Here is a 16,126-nt window from a genome sequence, read left to right as displayed (position 1 = left end):
AAAAAACACGTGCGGGATGGCGAACTAGCCTGGCCAGAGAATGGATGTGCTTTGTAACATAAAAGATCTAGAGCAAAGTAGTGGTATTTAGCATGATGCTTTTTTTACTTGGGACTAGCCTCTCTTGTGAAAGGCCGACTGCGTCAAACATGTAGAACAGGTCAGCCTGGAGACAGGCAGGGAGGAGAAGACATAGGATGAACACAGAATAATGCTGATGCTTTTTCAGTTTAGATGAGCCCCTCTTTGGCTTACGTCATATTTCCAAACCGGGACCCAGCCGGGCAGCTTTCGGTAACAAAAAGGATGATATAAAAGACACCAAAGTACACAAGATCTTAACCCTTAAACTGACAGAGTTTCAGCCCTATAAAATGCTATCAGTGCCAGGGTTGGCCGCTGACCTCCCAAAAGAAACCCCCAAACAAGGCCGAAGTCCCTACCTTCGGGGTTCGTACGCTACACACACGCAAAGCTGCTACTTTGGGGGAATACGCTATCCCGGTTGTATCCGGGCACAGCACACAGGACATGTATATGTGTGCCGGGTATATCCGGGTTTGGCAGTTTAAGGGAATAGTCGTGGTCATTATTTGTGTATATTTTGAAGTATACATGTCTATTCTTCTTTTCCACAAACAGCCCGGCCGGGCCCCGGTTTGGAAATGTGACTTATGCCTTATGAAAGGCCGCCCGCGTCGAACATGGAGAAGGGGGTGTAGGTAAATTTTCAAGAAAAAAGTGGCTTTTTGTTTGTCCAAGAATGTTGAAAAGTTGGGTTATATCTTTGTAACATCTCTAAACGAAGTGATTCTCACGGTTTGGGTAAATGAACACTTAGAAACAATATGTGTTTCGTCTTCCGCTGCTTTAGGTGACACTTTGCATGTTTTGTAACTTTTCAGCTGCTATTTAAGACATTCAAATGTATATATAATCTTCATTTTAAAGGAATCAACAGAGGTTTTAAAAAATACCTTTGAATACGGAATGACAGTCTTTCCGCCATTTTGAATGAAGTCTCGCGTGATCTTGGCCGGGAGAGTTGAGATGAGATCTCGCGCGGCGTCCGACAGGTCAAGCACGTGACTGATGGTGGTGATGACGCCACGCGCCGTGCCGATTGTGTTCTTTATGTCATCATCAGAGACTTCCTGGTAGGGAAACCCCAATAAAACGTGGTAAATATACATATGCACAATGTACTATGGCCGAACAATTTCGTGAGTGAGCTAGTGAGTGAAATGAGTGAGTGTGTGAGAGAGAGATTGAGTGAGTGAGTAAATGGTCGTGAAGTCGCCACGCGCGCTGCCGATGGTGTTCTTAATGTCGTCATCTGAGTCTTCCTGGTGGGAATCACAAAAACAGGAAATATGCATATGTTTGGTGTTGCATGGCTAAGCAATAGAAGGACATCAACGTTTTGAGTATTAACAAATCAGTTTTTAAAATGTTTTTGTTTACTTTAGACTCAGCCTTAGCATTCTTTAGACAAGGCCAAATAGCGACCAAATTTTCTTGCGCCTCAAGTACCGTTAGGTTCAGAAGGGGAGTGAGTAAGAGTGAGTGAGTGAGTGTGTGTGACAGTGAGTGAGTGAGTGAGTAAGAGTGAGTGAGTGAGTAAGAGTGAGTGAGTGAGTGTGTGAGTGAGTGAGTGAAAGATTGAGTGAGTGTGTGAGTGAGTGTGTGAGTGAGTGAGTGAAAGATTGAGTGAGTGTGTGAGTGAGTGAGTGAGTGAGTGAAAGATTGAGTGAGTGTGTGAGTGAGTGAGTGAGTGAGTGAGTGAGTGAGTGAGTGAGTGAAAGATTGAGTGTGTGTGAGAGTGAGTGAGTGAGTGAGTGAGTGAGTGAGAGAGTGAGTGAGTGAGTGAGTGAGTGAGTGAGTGAGTGAGTGAGTGAGTGAGTGAGTGAGTGAGTGAGTGAGTGAGTGAGTGAGTGAGTGAGTGAGTGAGTGAGTGAGTGGGTGGGTGATCGAGTGAGTAAAAATCGCCAGCGCCCCAAAAAGGTCTGCAAAAAAGGCTATATCATAATCCCGTAGTTTCATCAGTTAGGGCCTGAGAAACAGTTAATGAACAGGACTTCAAGAGGACTAAATCTTAGCGGCTTAAAGTATCGTACTCACCGGATTGCCGATGAGCCAGAAAGACCCTTCCCTCACCGGTCCGGACACAAAAGCCTGTAAACAGACCAGACAGTTTAAACTCACAGATGCATTATTAAAATGTCATTCCCAACAGATCTATCAACAGATTTAAAAGCTATAAAAGTCTTAGAATGAGTATCGATCCTTAAAGAATATAATCCATGCGGTGTCTGAGTTAATCAGTGTGTGTCTAGTTATGTTGACTATCTTTGACTTTGGTGATGATTATGCTTGACAGAAGACCAATTTGTGTAAGGGACTGACTAAAAAGGAACTGCTGGGGAACTTTTTGACCGTTGAGGAGGAACTTGGGAAAATCTTAATATTGCGATGGACCAGGTGTAATTGTGTATAATTGTAAACGTCCTTTTTTGTACGACTGATCAGCTGTAATTGCACATTGTGCATAATGATATCAATAATATATGAATGGTTTTATTTCGCATCGAGCGACAAACAATAACATACAATGGCAGCCTTCATTTCTTCGGCTGAATTGCAGTATGCTTTACACATGTTACAATTAAAATGAAAAGCAATAGAGGTGCACAATTCCAAACATTATAAAACATAACAATAATCATCTTTAAAATAACTGTGTATACATCCAAAGCTTATTTATACTTCTAGCACTATGAACTGTTTAGCAAGTCGACAAGGTACGGCAGTGTAGTCTTTCTGTACCTAGCCGTTCTACAGTGGAATTGTGTTATCTGGTGTTTAGACCTGAGGTTTCTGCCATGCAGGCTCACACGGTTTGGCGGAGGCCATTTTGAGAAAGACGAGGAGCTCAGCAAAGAGGTACCAAACTTTGTACAGAGTTCGTGCCGTCTGTTGCACAGAGACGGAAGGGACAACTGGTATAGACCATGTCGTAACTAACATAGGTGGAACCAAGAATTATGCGGCAAGCTCTTTTTTGTACGTTCTCTATGGCCCTAGACGGGGCACTAGTGATTCCTAGGTGCCATACCGGACACGCGTATTCTAAGATTGGTCTTATAAATCCACAGAACACTATGATGATGATAACGACCAATAATGATGATGATTGTGATGCTGATGATGATAATGATGATTATAATGATCTTGATGATTATGATGATGATGATGATAATAATAATGATAGTGATAGGTGTTTGGCCCATCACAATGAGCACGTTGTTAAGTTTGACTCCGTCTCCTTCTACCCTGGACAGGAGCCGGTCGTTATTATGATAATGATTATAATGATAATAATTGAATGATTGTCTAACCTGAGCCAGAAGCTGTAAGGTGTTTGGCCCATCGCACAGAATCAGCACGTTGCTGAGTTTGACTCCGTCTGCTTCTATCCTGGACAGGAGCCGGAAGATGTTGCCGTCGTAGTCTGTCCTGGGAACGGGAGGGACTCTGAAGATTGTCATCGCCATCTTGTTCTCAGGGCTCGTGCCCAGGATTGTCTGGATCCTGTTGAAGTCTGGGAAACATGGAAACCGCTGTCAGGGTCAAGGTCAAGGTCAGGGTGAGTTTGCGGTTTGGTTACTATGTTTACCTTCCTCTTCTTATCTATTTATTTATTTATTTCTGTATTCTTTTATTATTTTACCAGGGTAAGCTTCTAACGGTGACTAGCACTGCTTTCCATGGAGCCCATGGGTAGACATACTAATAACACATTTATGCAATACAATATCTACATTTTTATTATAATTATATCTGTACTCATATCCATATCTGTGCCATGTCGTTAAGGGTTGGAGTTCAGAGGTCACACAATTCTCTTGCATGCGATTCTTCTTCTTCTTAATTAAGCAAACAAATAAGGTCAATGACATAGACCAGACGGCTATCATCATTATAATTGGAGTAGTAGCAGACACCCTGTGGTGTGCAATTACATTATGTAGCAAGTGGCAGGGCAGAGCTGGAGGGGCTGGTCACCATGTGTAAGAATGTGTTGAAGTAAGAATAGGGCTGTGTACCTAAATTGTTTAGGTACATGTCTGGACCTTTAGAAACATCTGCGTACCTGTACCTAAACACAATAAAACACTATTGAACACCACTTTTTAAGGCTACAGATTGGTAAATCCCAAATGAGGGATGACCATTGTGATAATCTTGCAGTTGAAACTTGAGAAAACTTACAAAGAAAATATTTTGAGACTCAAATATGTTATTCCCCGTACAAAGATGACTATTCATCATTAAAAAAAAGATATTTGGCTGCATGCTAACTTATATTATACTTTATCAAACGTGTATAGGTACAGGTTAAGGTCCGGACCTGTACCTAAACCCGTGTACCTGTACCTGTACCTAAAATTTGTTTAGGTACACAGCTCTAAGTAAGAATAAATAGAGAAGTACTTTATGTGTGAAGAGCAAATATGGTGTATTTGCTTGCAAATTTTGCCTGTATAGTTTAATTTATTTTTACTACGATTTTGCCTGGCGTTTACTTGTAGCCAATAACACCTGAGTCTTTTGCGACTTCAAGGTGTGCTGCCAAGATAGTGTCCTTAATGTGTTAATCTAAGCCGCTGTGCAGATAGAATCGTCCAGTGACTTTTCAATGTGGTTAAGTGGCATTAAAAGGGTGATGCATTGGATTACACTTGTAAGCGATCAAACCAATACAAATACACTCTAGGGGTAAAATGATTACGCAGATAGCTTAAGTCAAGATCGATACAAACGAAATGAAGAATTTTGATCTAATGGTGAAACATGTATTTAGACACAATTTACTTTGTATGGACATAGGTTAGTTTAACAGGACACACCGAATTAAGTTGCGTGTTCAAAATATCCGTCTACGTAGGCCAGTTTCTTCATAATGTATTCCAAATGCGAGACCAGATTACTCATACATAACTGTACTGCTATCGATAATGCTTTGTTATTGTTTTGTATGTAGCCTCTTAGTACTATTGTCTGTATAGCTATTAGTTGTTATTGGTTGCCATACATTGTACCTTGTGCGATTGTTGAGCAATAAACTCATTCATTCATGCATTACCAAAAGAGTGAAACCAGCAATAATAGGACTGCGTGTAAGTTTAAGTTTCGCAAATACCTGAATCGTAACTATTTTATGTCTGTACATCCTGGTATAATATATTGTCCACAGTGCGATGTACAATTAATTACTCTATAGATAAAATTATGCTTGTGGTCCCAGAGGACGTGTTGTGGATCCATCGAAAAGTGGTGGGGTCAGCCAATGAGGTATATTCAGACGTTCTCTGATTTTATTTTCTCTCTCATTTAGCCTAAGTGAGGCATGGCTTATTTGCCCATGCAGCCGACGTATAGGATTAATAAAATCATATAAGTCTTTACATACTTTTTAGTCTCTTACTCTCAGGACATATATCTTTTTATCTTGTTAGTGTCCCTAAATTTGCATTTTAATAGATCGTAGGTCCCGGTTGCATATGTTGCTTCCTTGATCGGCAATTTTGTAAGTATTCTTCATTTAGTCATGTTATGTGGTTGTTTTAAGTGGATCAGAAGATGATTATGTCCGATGAAGCATGATTTATCAGAATCGTCGAAGCAAACAGAAACACTGACCTTGCGATGGACTGAAACACCAAACGCCCTTTAAATGTTTTAATATACAGTCAAACCTGTCTATAGCGGCCACTCAAGGGACCGGACAAATTTGGCCACTATAGACAGGTGGCCTCTGTAAAGAGGTGGCAACTTGTAGATAAAATACCCAAGGGACCGACAAAATGTGGCCACTATGGCCAAGTGGCCCCTCTGTAGAGGTGGCCCCTAATACAGGTTTGACTGTATAGGAAAATCACGCCAAAAATTATAATAGAAGTTTATTTGCAAGTTCTTGCCCGAGGGCTAATTGCAACATGAAACATACAGAGAATATAATAAACATGTATAAAATGAAATACTTTGGTATAGATAACAATGGTGACAAGTGTAAACGAGTGACTATTCTATCAATGGTATGGACTGCTGGGAGCTACAATCTACGTATTTAGGGTTTGACTTCTTTTCTGGAAGCAGTGGAAGACGAAGTGTCCCACTTTTTCTATGATGCGTGGGTTATGTGACGTTAACAGCGTTATAGTTTTGTTTTCGTCGGTAAGCGTTTGGAAATTTTTGTGGAATTTGCATGCCTCTTCAAATAACTCCTTTCTTTCCTGATCGTTAGAGAGGCAGTTAGAAATAAAATGTATTTCGTCTTCCACCGGTTTTGCCATACAATGGTTACAGGTTCTTTCGCCCACAGGTAGCTTTTTGTACCGCCCTCTCTCAATTTCAAGGGGGTGGGCGCTAATTCTAAGTTTGCACATTGCCGATCTGACCTCGAATTTATCTAGTAACGTTAAATAAGTTTCCATTGAGTATCCCTTCTTTAGTTTCTTGAAAAATCTTAACTTACCATTATCTGTGGACAGTCTATGAGAAAATGTCTGGATATATATATCTTCTAACCTTTTTCTTAACGATGTACATATATGCTTATTGTCTAGCTGTGAATTCATAGAGTTCCATAGGTAAGAGTAACCAGTATTGTCTAGAATTTCCTTTACGTGTTGTAACCAGTATTTCTTACGGCTGTTATTCGGTATAGATTGCTGACAGAGTAAAGCGTCTACTTGTAAGGGATGTGTTGAGAAGTCCAACTGTTTGAGGCGCAGCCAATACTTAACTGTACGTATGGATATATCTATGTCTATTGGGTACATTCCAAGCTCTGCTCTACTAGCTATGTTACTTGAATTTCTATGTACACCGAGAACATTTTTACAAAAACGGTTCTGTGTAATTTCTGCTGGGCAACTGTCATCTGAATAAGCTTTACCCCAAATCTCACAACCATATAATATAATAGGTTTGATACATGTACTAAATAGTTTGAGCAGAGCCTTTGGAGACAGAGATGAATGCATCAGGGATTTCAGACTGAAAATGGCTTTGCGTGCTTTCAAGGACAGTTGTTTCTTTGCTAGAGAATAGGTACCTGAGGGGGATAACGTCAGGCCTAAGTAAGAATAGGAGGTTGCAATATCTATAGTATCTTTACCGAAAGTAAAATTCATGTTTTTGAAGATTCGTCCGAGTTTGTTGAAAATCATAACTTTGGTTTTCTTTAGGTTCACCTGAAGTTTCCATTTCTCGCAAAATGCATGGAGTTTATCCAGAGCGCATTGTAAACCTGTTTCAGATTCTGAAAACAACACTACGTCGTCAGCATATAGCAGGGAGGATACAAGTAGATTATGCAGGGAGGGTGGGGCACAGTCAGGGCTGTCTAAATCTTTTACCAGGTCATTTATGAATAAATTGAAAAGGGCAGGGCTGAGGTTACACCCCTGCCTTACGCCTCTGTCTGTTGTGAATAGGGGTGTCAGACCAGCTGGCGTTTTAACACATGTTTGTGGGTTGCTATACATGGATTTTATTACACTGTACAATTTTCCGCCTATTCCTGAGTTCAGTAATTTATAACGAAGACTTTCCCGCCAGACACTGTCAAATGCTTTTTTAAAATCTACGAAGCATGCATACAGGCGTTTGTTAGTGTTATTGTATTTAGATATTAATGTGTCGATGACAAAGAGGTTATCATTAGTTCCAAAGTTATTTCTGAAGCCGGCTTGGTTGGCGGAAATGAGATAATTTTCATCTAGATAGTTAGTAAGACGTTTGTTAATTACAGTCGTGAACAGCTTAGCGAGGCAGCTAATGACAGAGATCCCCCTATAGTTATTGGGATCATCTTTGGGGCCACTTTTGTGTATTGGGACAATGTGACTTTCACCCCATTGTTTAGGAAAGTGGCCAGAAGACAAAAAAAGGTTAAAGAGCTTAGTTAGCGGTCTTGTAAGTATATGGGCTGCACATTTGATCATTTCATTAAGTATCAAATCGTTTCCAGAAGCTTTGTTGTTCTTTACTTGGGCAATTGCTTGTCTGATTTCGTTTTGTTGAATTTCAGCATCTAAACTGTTCTGACTAGCGGAGTTGTTCTCGAGTTCTGCCAATTTGGTTTTAATCTGGGCATGGAAATGATTGTCGCTTTTAGAAATTTGGGACTTCGTGTCGCTTCCGTATAAGTTTTGGAAGTGGTTGTGAAGTGTTTGTTTGTCAATTGTTTCTTCATCTTTAATGATGGAGTCATTTGATTTAAACTGTTTCACTAAGTTCCAAAACGTTGTGGGGTCTTTGGTAGATAGGGAATTAAGTTGTTGAAGGATACCATTTCTGTAATCTTTCTTGGTTTTCCGGATTAATTTCATATATTCTTTTTTCTTTTTGAAATACTGGCCCCTAATATAGGGGTCCCGGGGATTTTTAGAGAGCAGTTTGGCCAGTTCATATATGTTACGTCTGGCAGTAGAACAGGTCTCCGTAAACCATCTCTTTTTACTTTTCCGTTTGTTTTCTTTCCGTCTACCTGGCTTTTTACAGCGTAGTGTTAAAGACTTTTTACCCGCTTCTTGTAGAGGCGATACGAAATCACATAGCGCGCTCTCAAGAGAATTGGGGGTTGTCCCGTAGCTCCTACTGATGAAATTATCTATAGCTGAAGAAAAGTCAGCGCTATTGACTATGGCATTAAATTTATGTTTCGAATCAGAGTCCCATACTAATTTACAGTAGGGACGCAAGGGAAGGTCAGAGTTAGTAGTCTGTGCATAAGATTGCTTAGCATTACAATGTAGAATAAGAGAAAGTTTACAGTGGTCAGATAGTGGTGTTAGCGGATGAACATGGAAAAAAGAAGTTTTGCGGAGAAGGATTGTTTCACTTGCGAGGACATAGTCGACTACGCTAGAACCTTTAGGTTGGTAGCACGTGGGTTTTCCAAGTGAATCGCCGGGGGTCCTGCCATTTAGAATTCTTACTTTGCTGTTGATACACAGGTCGATCAAGTTTTTACCGAAAGGGGTGGGGTTACCTAAATCCATGTTATTACGATTGAGCGGATGGTCGATGTTGTAGTCTACGGGGAGGCTGTCAATAGGACCATCGTCTGCGATATAATCTTTCAGATCGCCCACACGTGCATTTAAGTCGCCTCCTACTATAACCTCGCCATAGTTTTGGTAGTAAGCTATTTCGTTTTCAAGTTCGTCAAATATGTCATAAGTTCTATTTGAATGGATTGTGGATCTATTCGGGCTGATATAAACTGATGCTAGGTAGATATCTTCTTTCATATTCAACAATTCTTTGTTTACTTTAACCCAAAGAATGTCCTCGGATTTGCTGTCTAATTTTGTAACGAAGTTTTTGTATTGCTTTTTAAACAGGAAAATAATACCGCCGGAGCTACGTTTGGCTTTCTTAGTTTTGGTTCTAGTGCTACTGAAACATAGAAAGTTAGGGAAATGTTTCTCACCTTCATGCCAGGTCTCTAGTAGAGAAAAGAAATCAAACCCTTCTATTTGGCTTACAAAATCACTATCTTCTACTTTTCTACCGAGTCCATGTACATTCCAAAAGCCAAAGGATATCCCGTGGCTTTTGGAAGCAGTCCTACAGTTCCTGTTTCTCTCGCTGTGTGTATGACACATCAGTTAGAACCTTGAGGTCTTCCACTGGGTCTGGAGAATGTTCCGTGTGGCCCGCTGTTGTAGGGCGGTGGTGTTCCGTAGGGTCCGCTGTTGAAGGGCGGTGGTGTTCCGAAGGGTCCGCTGTTGTAGTGCGGTGGGACTCCATATGGTCCGTTGTAGTGTGGTGGTCCGTTGTTGTAACGTGGTGGTGGTGGGGGACGGACCCACATAGGGTAGGGAAGGTTGCCACCATAGGCTTCCGTTATGGAAGGCCACTCCCTGTTCCATTCAGTATACATGGGGGAGGGGTGGTAGGGACCGGAGTGTTCATCAAAGGGGCTCGGTATGTACTGCGACTGGTAGGCCTGGTTGTACCCTTGAACGGGCGGTGCCTGTCTATCGCGTTCACGGGAATCGTGCGGGGCAGCCTCACGCCTGGTGTCTTTACGTGGGGTGTGTCCCTGGTGACCTTGACGCGTCATACTCGGTTTTGCAGTTCTCCTTCCCTTAGGGTGATCGTACCGTCTGTTCTGTTGCCGCGGGGTAGACGGCGAACTGTTCAGGTTTTCCTGACGTCGCTCATTCGCGACTGGGTTTCTTGGCTGCAGTCCGAGAGGACCCGTGGCTTGTTTCTTGATGTTGTAGGCAAGCACCCGGACGCCATCGGCGTTCAGGTGATATCCGTCTCGCTCGAACATTACTTCGTTGTGGACGTCATTGCTCCACAGTTTCGCGTGGTTCACGAAGGTGAAGGCGGGGTTTGCCTGGCACCTGTCCTGTAGGTGATTGTTGATAGCTGTGATGTCTTTATTGATTGCTGGATTCTGACCGGTGGCTCTTCTGGGGGGTACAGCAGAAATCACCACCTCAGCGTTAGGGAACAGGGATTGGGTGGCGCTGATGGTCGTGTCAAAGTCGTCGACTATCTCTGCTGTAGACTTAGTTACAGTGTCGTTGGTCCCTACATGAAAGATAACTGTGCATGGAGGGAACTTCTCTTTAGAAATTGTCTCCAGGGTAGACAGGGTATCTGAGAGGGTTGGAGCCCAGTATGGCTTCGGCACGTCAGCTGTCGGGCTAAGCAGTCCTGGTTTAAGCTTCTGTGCGTTTGAGTCTCCGATTATCACCACGCGTTTTGACTTGTGTGTAGAGTGCTGGGGACGCGGGTTGGGGTGGGCCTTGTTGTTAGTGATGGACTGTATCAAGGCTTTGGGATCCGTGTCTAGATCTGTGGTTGGGGAGTCTTGTAGAACCTCAAACCTATTTGTGGTGGCGATTGCGTATTCCTGGGTCACTCTGTGTTGGCTACACGGGGGCTGACCATCGATTGTAGACTTGGCCTTGTCCAGGATGACGTCTTTCATATTAGCCACCTTGACTTTCAGGCTTCCCTGGGAGGTTTTCACGTCACTCATGTCCTTTTCTATGTCCGATGACTTAGACTGGAGAGACTTGACCAGGACCTCGAGGGTTTGAACCCGGTTACGGAGTTTTGTGTTCTCTTCCCTTAGTTTGGTGATCTCAGCGTCGTACTTCTTTGATGTGGTGTTTTGGCCTGTCGGCAGCGCTTTAAAGATGGTATCCAGCTGATTTGACACGTTTGTTTCAAAAGCATTGGACTGTACTTTCAAAGAAGCGAGACTTGTCTCCAGTTCTAACAATGCTGTCTGTAGTTTTCCCACTTTCTCACCGTCTGAGGACTGACTCTCGATTGTCATACATTTTCCGTGATTTGCATGTTTGTTTGCGCCATTGTCTTCCACTCTAGAGGCGATAAGTGGTGGAGGTGCGATTTTGGTCTGCATACTCTTGCGTTGTTCTGTAGGAATCTGACAGTTTATACAGTAATATTCTTCATCGGTGTTCCTGAGGAGGGACTTGGTCTCTTCATCAAGGCCTGTGCAATCAAAATGGGTCCAGCTTAGGCAGTCATCACACTTGACGAACACCTCGCACTCCTCGCCGTCACTTTCAATTTTGTTGCATACAGCACATTTGGTGAAGGTATCGCCGTTTGCGGCATGTGGGCCGGGGATGTCACGTTGTAGATACTCCTCTCTTCTTGAGGGGGGCTGATCGACCGCGTTTGACATAACCATGGCGCGTAGGATGTCATAGTGGGAGCATAACCACAACACGTAACTACTGCCCTGGATAAGTAACTTGCTAGACTTAGAGTCATATACGGTGATGTGTATTGACCCAAACTCCCCGCTGAACTGTGGGTCTGCACACTTGAACATTGCACTATACTGAACACCGTTAGTTTTGTGGTCTTTCCCTTTGACACCATAGTATGATTCGCAAACAGTCCTCCATGAAGCTACAGTGTCCTGCGGTATGTAGACTGTTAGGGAACACGAGTTGTGTTTTACACTGTGGCTGTCCGTGACGAAGGGGCGGTTAGATTGCTCAGCTTCGTGCTTCTCCGTGTATGACAGGAAGGCGACGCTTACCTCCGAGAACTGTTTTCCGCTTATCTGGAAGTTGTACAATTTCCTCTCGGCCACCTTCAGCGTCTTCACATACTCGTGTTCTTTGACGTACTCTTGCACAAAGTCAGAGTATGCCCCATACACTTCTTCGTAGGTGGATGTCCCAGGGAGTTGAAGCAGGGCGAAGATCGGCTGTCCAGGTCCGTTGTCTGGAGGGGGGGAAGCCGACGCCATCTTGGACGCTTGGGGTCCGTCAAATTAATAGACGGAAGATTCAACGAAAAGTAGCCAACAAATGGCTCAAATGTCAAAAACTATATACCAAAATGTTCCAGGATACGTTAGGAGTCCGTTGGAAGCAAAATCCGACCCAGTGTGACCTCAATTAAAGACAGATTACAACATTGTCGGGAGCGGCGAATTAGCACGTCCGAACGCTGTCACTGTCTATAATGGCAAAGTTCGTATTATAGATGAACTTTTTTTTTGCAAAACTTCACTAAAACATTTTGTACCCAGTTGGCTGAATTGCTCGCTTTTTATATATTCGTTGGTGCACATTGAATTAAAATCTACTGGTTACGTATCCATTAAGATTAATCCATTATCATGAAGCCCTGTTTATCTTATTTTCTATAACGTGCAACAAAAATCTTTCTTAAACGTTACAGACTACATGTACTTACGTAAGTGCACGCACTATTTACCAGTTTGTGCTAGCTGTGCCGCCACTTTGATTTGTAAGCGACATTTTGCTTTGTTGTGATAATGTCTCAATGCTGTAAATTGTAACCTTCTGTTGTTGTTTTTTATATTTCAGCCATACCATAGGTATGGTGAAAAATATTGTGTTCGTAATGTTTCTTTCTTCTTTCTCCTGTCAAATCTTCAAATCGAATCAACTCCGTCGTTCTTGGACCGAATGACTTGAAATTTGGCACACGGGTAGAGTGGGCCAATACCCTTAGGTCATTTTTTTCATATCTACCTTTAAAATGATTTTATTCATGTTTTTTTTGCAATTTTTATGTACATTTTGCCCCCCTGTACCCTGGTATTACAGCCGAATGACCTGAAATTTGGTACAGAGGTGCCTTGATCATATGCCCACAAAGATACAATAACACTTTGATTTGTAAGCGAAATTTGTTTTGTTGTGATAATGCCTCAATGCTGTAAACTGTAATCTTCGTTTGTTTATAACCACCTTTTCAGAATCTATATTTGCGACGTTCCCCTCACCATATATGGGCATGTTTCTTTCTCACCACATTCGGCATTTGCGGTTGCTTGCATTTTACGATTGCTGACATTTTGCGGCATAAGACATTCTATGCGCCATAGATAATCGATTTTCGTTACAAGCTCACCATTACAAAAAAAGGAATTCAGATTTTTGGGGCTAAAGTATTGTCTGTAATGCATTAGTCTATGGTTACTGGTTAAAAAAATATCGTGAATAGTTTCATTAAGTTGGTGAATTGATAACAGCAAAGTGAACCGGAATATGTTTTTGCCCCGAATAAGACGTTTATTGAAGTGATGAAAACTTGTTCCCATTTTTTCCGGGTAAACTTGCCTTTGTTTCTTAGTTTGTATGATAATTATTGCTCCATTGAGGAGAGATCGAGTTGAGGAAAGATTCATTAGCGATGTAGGATGGAAGATAACGTACCAGGGCTCTAGCCAGCTCGAATTTTTTTTCCGTCAGCCAATTCCCATTGTCGCGAAAACACTATTCCAGGAGTTAGAGGGACTGAACTGAGACCTTGAAAAACAGGTTTTTAATGAGATTATTGTATGCGAAAGGGCGCCGACACACTTCGTCAACAATAATAACAATAGCAAAACAAACAGTGTGTGGCTTTTACGGCCGTGGATGGCGTCCCCATGGCCAAGCGGCCTATAACTTTCACCAAGGATTTTTGCTTGTCAAGGTTGACGGATTGCTTTTAAAATTTTTCCGTCACACGCAGCAAATTTTCGTCAATTGACGGAAAAACGGACGCTGGTTAGAGCCCTGTAACGTACATATACATATGAGATCTTCAATCCTCCCACCACATACTGTCTGTTGTAGAGATAAAGAGCTTGTGCGAGTACCTTATCAATGATTCACAGATCGTCTCCGTATCTAAGTTATATGTATCATACGTTGTCAGTATAACCTAGCTCGAAAAACTAACCTCATGTATCGGTAAAAGTAAAGTTGTTGATTGGATACTGTAAATGCATTTAAGTTCACGGGGATTTTATTTCGCGGTAGCGGGAAAATGGACTTTTCGCGGTGGTTTTAATTTCGCGGTAGCACCATGCGCTGTAGTCTCTTACTGTTATGGAAAAAATTTCGCGGGGGATTTAAATTCGCATTTCTGCATTTACAGTATTGTGCAGTTAGTAGGGCTTGATAATAGCCTTCGGCTACTTTGGTAGCCCTGGCTGTATCTCTTACAGCCAAATAAATCAAATCGAATCAATGATTAGACTTTACGGTTGTGTAGTCCATTGACATGACCTACTATAGGTCCTAAGGAAACGACTACTAGTGGTTGTTTAATGATCTAAGGGCTTATCATGCCTCAACATGCACCTGGATACAATCTGGTCTGACACAGACGCAGCTGTGGACTACATAACTTCTCCAAGTTAACTCAGATTACATGAAAAGCGGGAGAAAAGTTTAGTAGTACTACTCTATTAGCAGTCACATAGATTAGATGCTGTTGAATGATAGACTTGTAAATTGCATTTAGATTGTATCTTGTGTTGCTCCACCACAAAAATGACATGAATGTGATGTGATGTGATTTAAAGAGATGTACCCATGATGCATCAGTAATCATGAGGTTTATACAATATAGATATTAATAGGTGTTCAACACAGTCTTGAAAGGCCACTTTAACAGTTTTTTTAAATCAATTTGGCGGTATTATGCAACCCGGTAGAAACATGAAAGTTGATAATACTGTAAATGCATTTAAGTTCGCGGGGATTTAATTTCGCGGTAGCGGGAAAATTGACTTTTCGCGGTGGTTTTAATCTCGCCGTAGCACCATGCACTGCAGTTTCTTACTGTTATGGAAAAATGTTCGCGGTGGTTTTAAATTCGCCGTGAAGCGGCCGCCGCGAAAACCGCGAACATTGATCCACCGCGAACATTTCTTCATTTACAGTACTTGTGAGGTATTCGGTGGAATGAATAAAAACTATACCTCATACCAAAAGAAAGCCACACAGAGTGAAATTAAAAAAACTCAGCTTTGATATTATGATAAATGTGGTTATTATTATTATTACCAAACTATAAAGCTGTTGACGTCACATAATCCACTCATCATAGAAAAAGTGGGGTACTTCGTCTTCCACTGCTTCCAGAAAAGAAGTCAAACCCCAAATGCGTAGATTGTAGCTCTCAGCAGTCAATATCATTGTTAGAATAGTCACTTGTTTACACTTGTCACCATTGTTATCTATACCAAGTTACTTTATGTATGTTTACTATATCTTCTGTATGCTTCATGTTGCAATTAGCCCTCGGGCAAGAACTTGCAAATAAACTTCTTCTTCTTCTTCATTAGTTTAGACTAATGTTGTTGTTTTTCATTACTATGATCAATGTTCTTTTTTCTTACAAAATATGCATATCGACTTACTGGTGTCCTTGTCGTAGAATATCACAATCTGCTCCCATTTATTGTCCTCCATATATGCCGCTAGGGCGAGGTCAACGTTCGCGGGGTCAGGGGTCGCGCTGAGGACGAAATCCCCGAGGTCAACATCCGGGCACTTGTTGGTCGTCAGGTGGGGGATCCGCAGCTCACTTGTCAGTGACGTCAGCGTGGCCGTCTCCTGGCAGGTCACGTGACTCAATATGGCAACTACGTCAGTCTGTAGTAGCTGACACACTGGAGTAGGATAAAATATTATTAGTGGATGAAACCATAATGTGACTAAAGAAACTAAAGGTAGGGTCACACGTGCGTATTTATTTAAGTCCGTATGAGGCGCGCATGGGAGTATTTGCCTCCACC

At 42.0% G+C, this 16,126-nt stretch overlaps 1 protein-coding gene across 1 annotated transcript in view; it reads right to left on the bottom strand.

Annotated features, from left to right (window-relative positions):
* Positions 1 to 16,126, bottom strand: part of LOC118404430 (glutamate receptor ionotropic, delta-2-like) — a 31,942-nt gene that overhangs the window by 6,409 nt on the left and 9,407 nt on the right. The window contains exons 3-6 of the mRNA XM_035803503.1: positions 15,749 to 16,000; positions 3,399 to 3,601; positions 2,122 to 2,175; positions 960 to 1,154 (exon numbers count right to left, since the gene is read on the bottom strand). Coding sequence (XP_035659396.1) covers positions 960 to 1,154; positions 2,122 to 2,175; positions 3,399 to 3,601; positions 15,749 to 16,000 — 704 coding nt within the window. The remainder of the gene's footprint in view (positions 1 to 959; positions 1,155 to 2,121; positions 2,176 to 3,398; positions 3,602 to 15,748; positions 16,001 to 16,126) is intronic.

This window comes from Branchiostoma floridae, chromosome 17 (assembly GCF_000003815.2).
Source record: "Branchiostoma floridae strain S238N-H82 chromosome 17, Bfl_VNyyK, whole genome shotgun sequence".
Lineage (NCBI taxonomy): Eukaryota > Metazoa > Chordata > Leptocardii > Amphioxiformes > Branchiostomatidae > Branchiostoma > Branchiostoma floridae.
The sequence above is the reverse complement of the archived record's forward strand: the minus strand, read 5'-3'. Positions and strand labels throughout refer to the sequence as shown.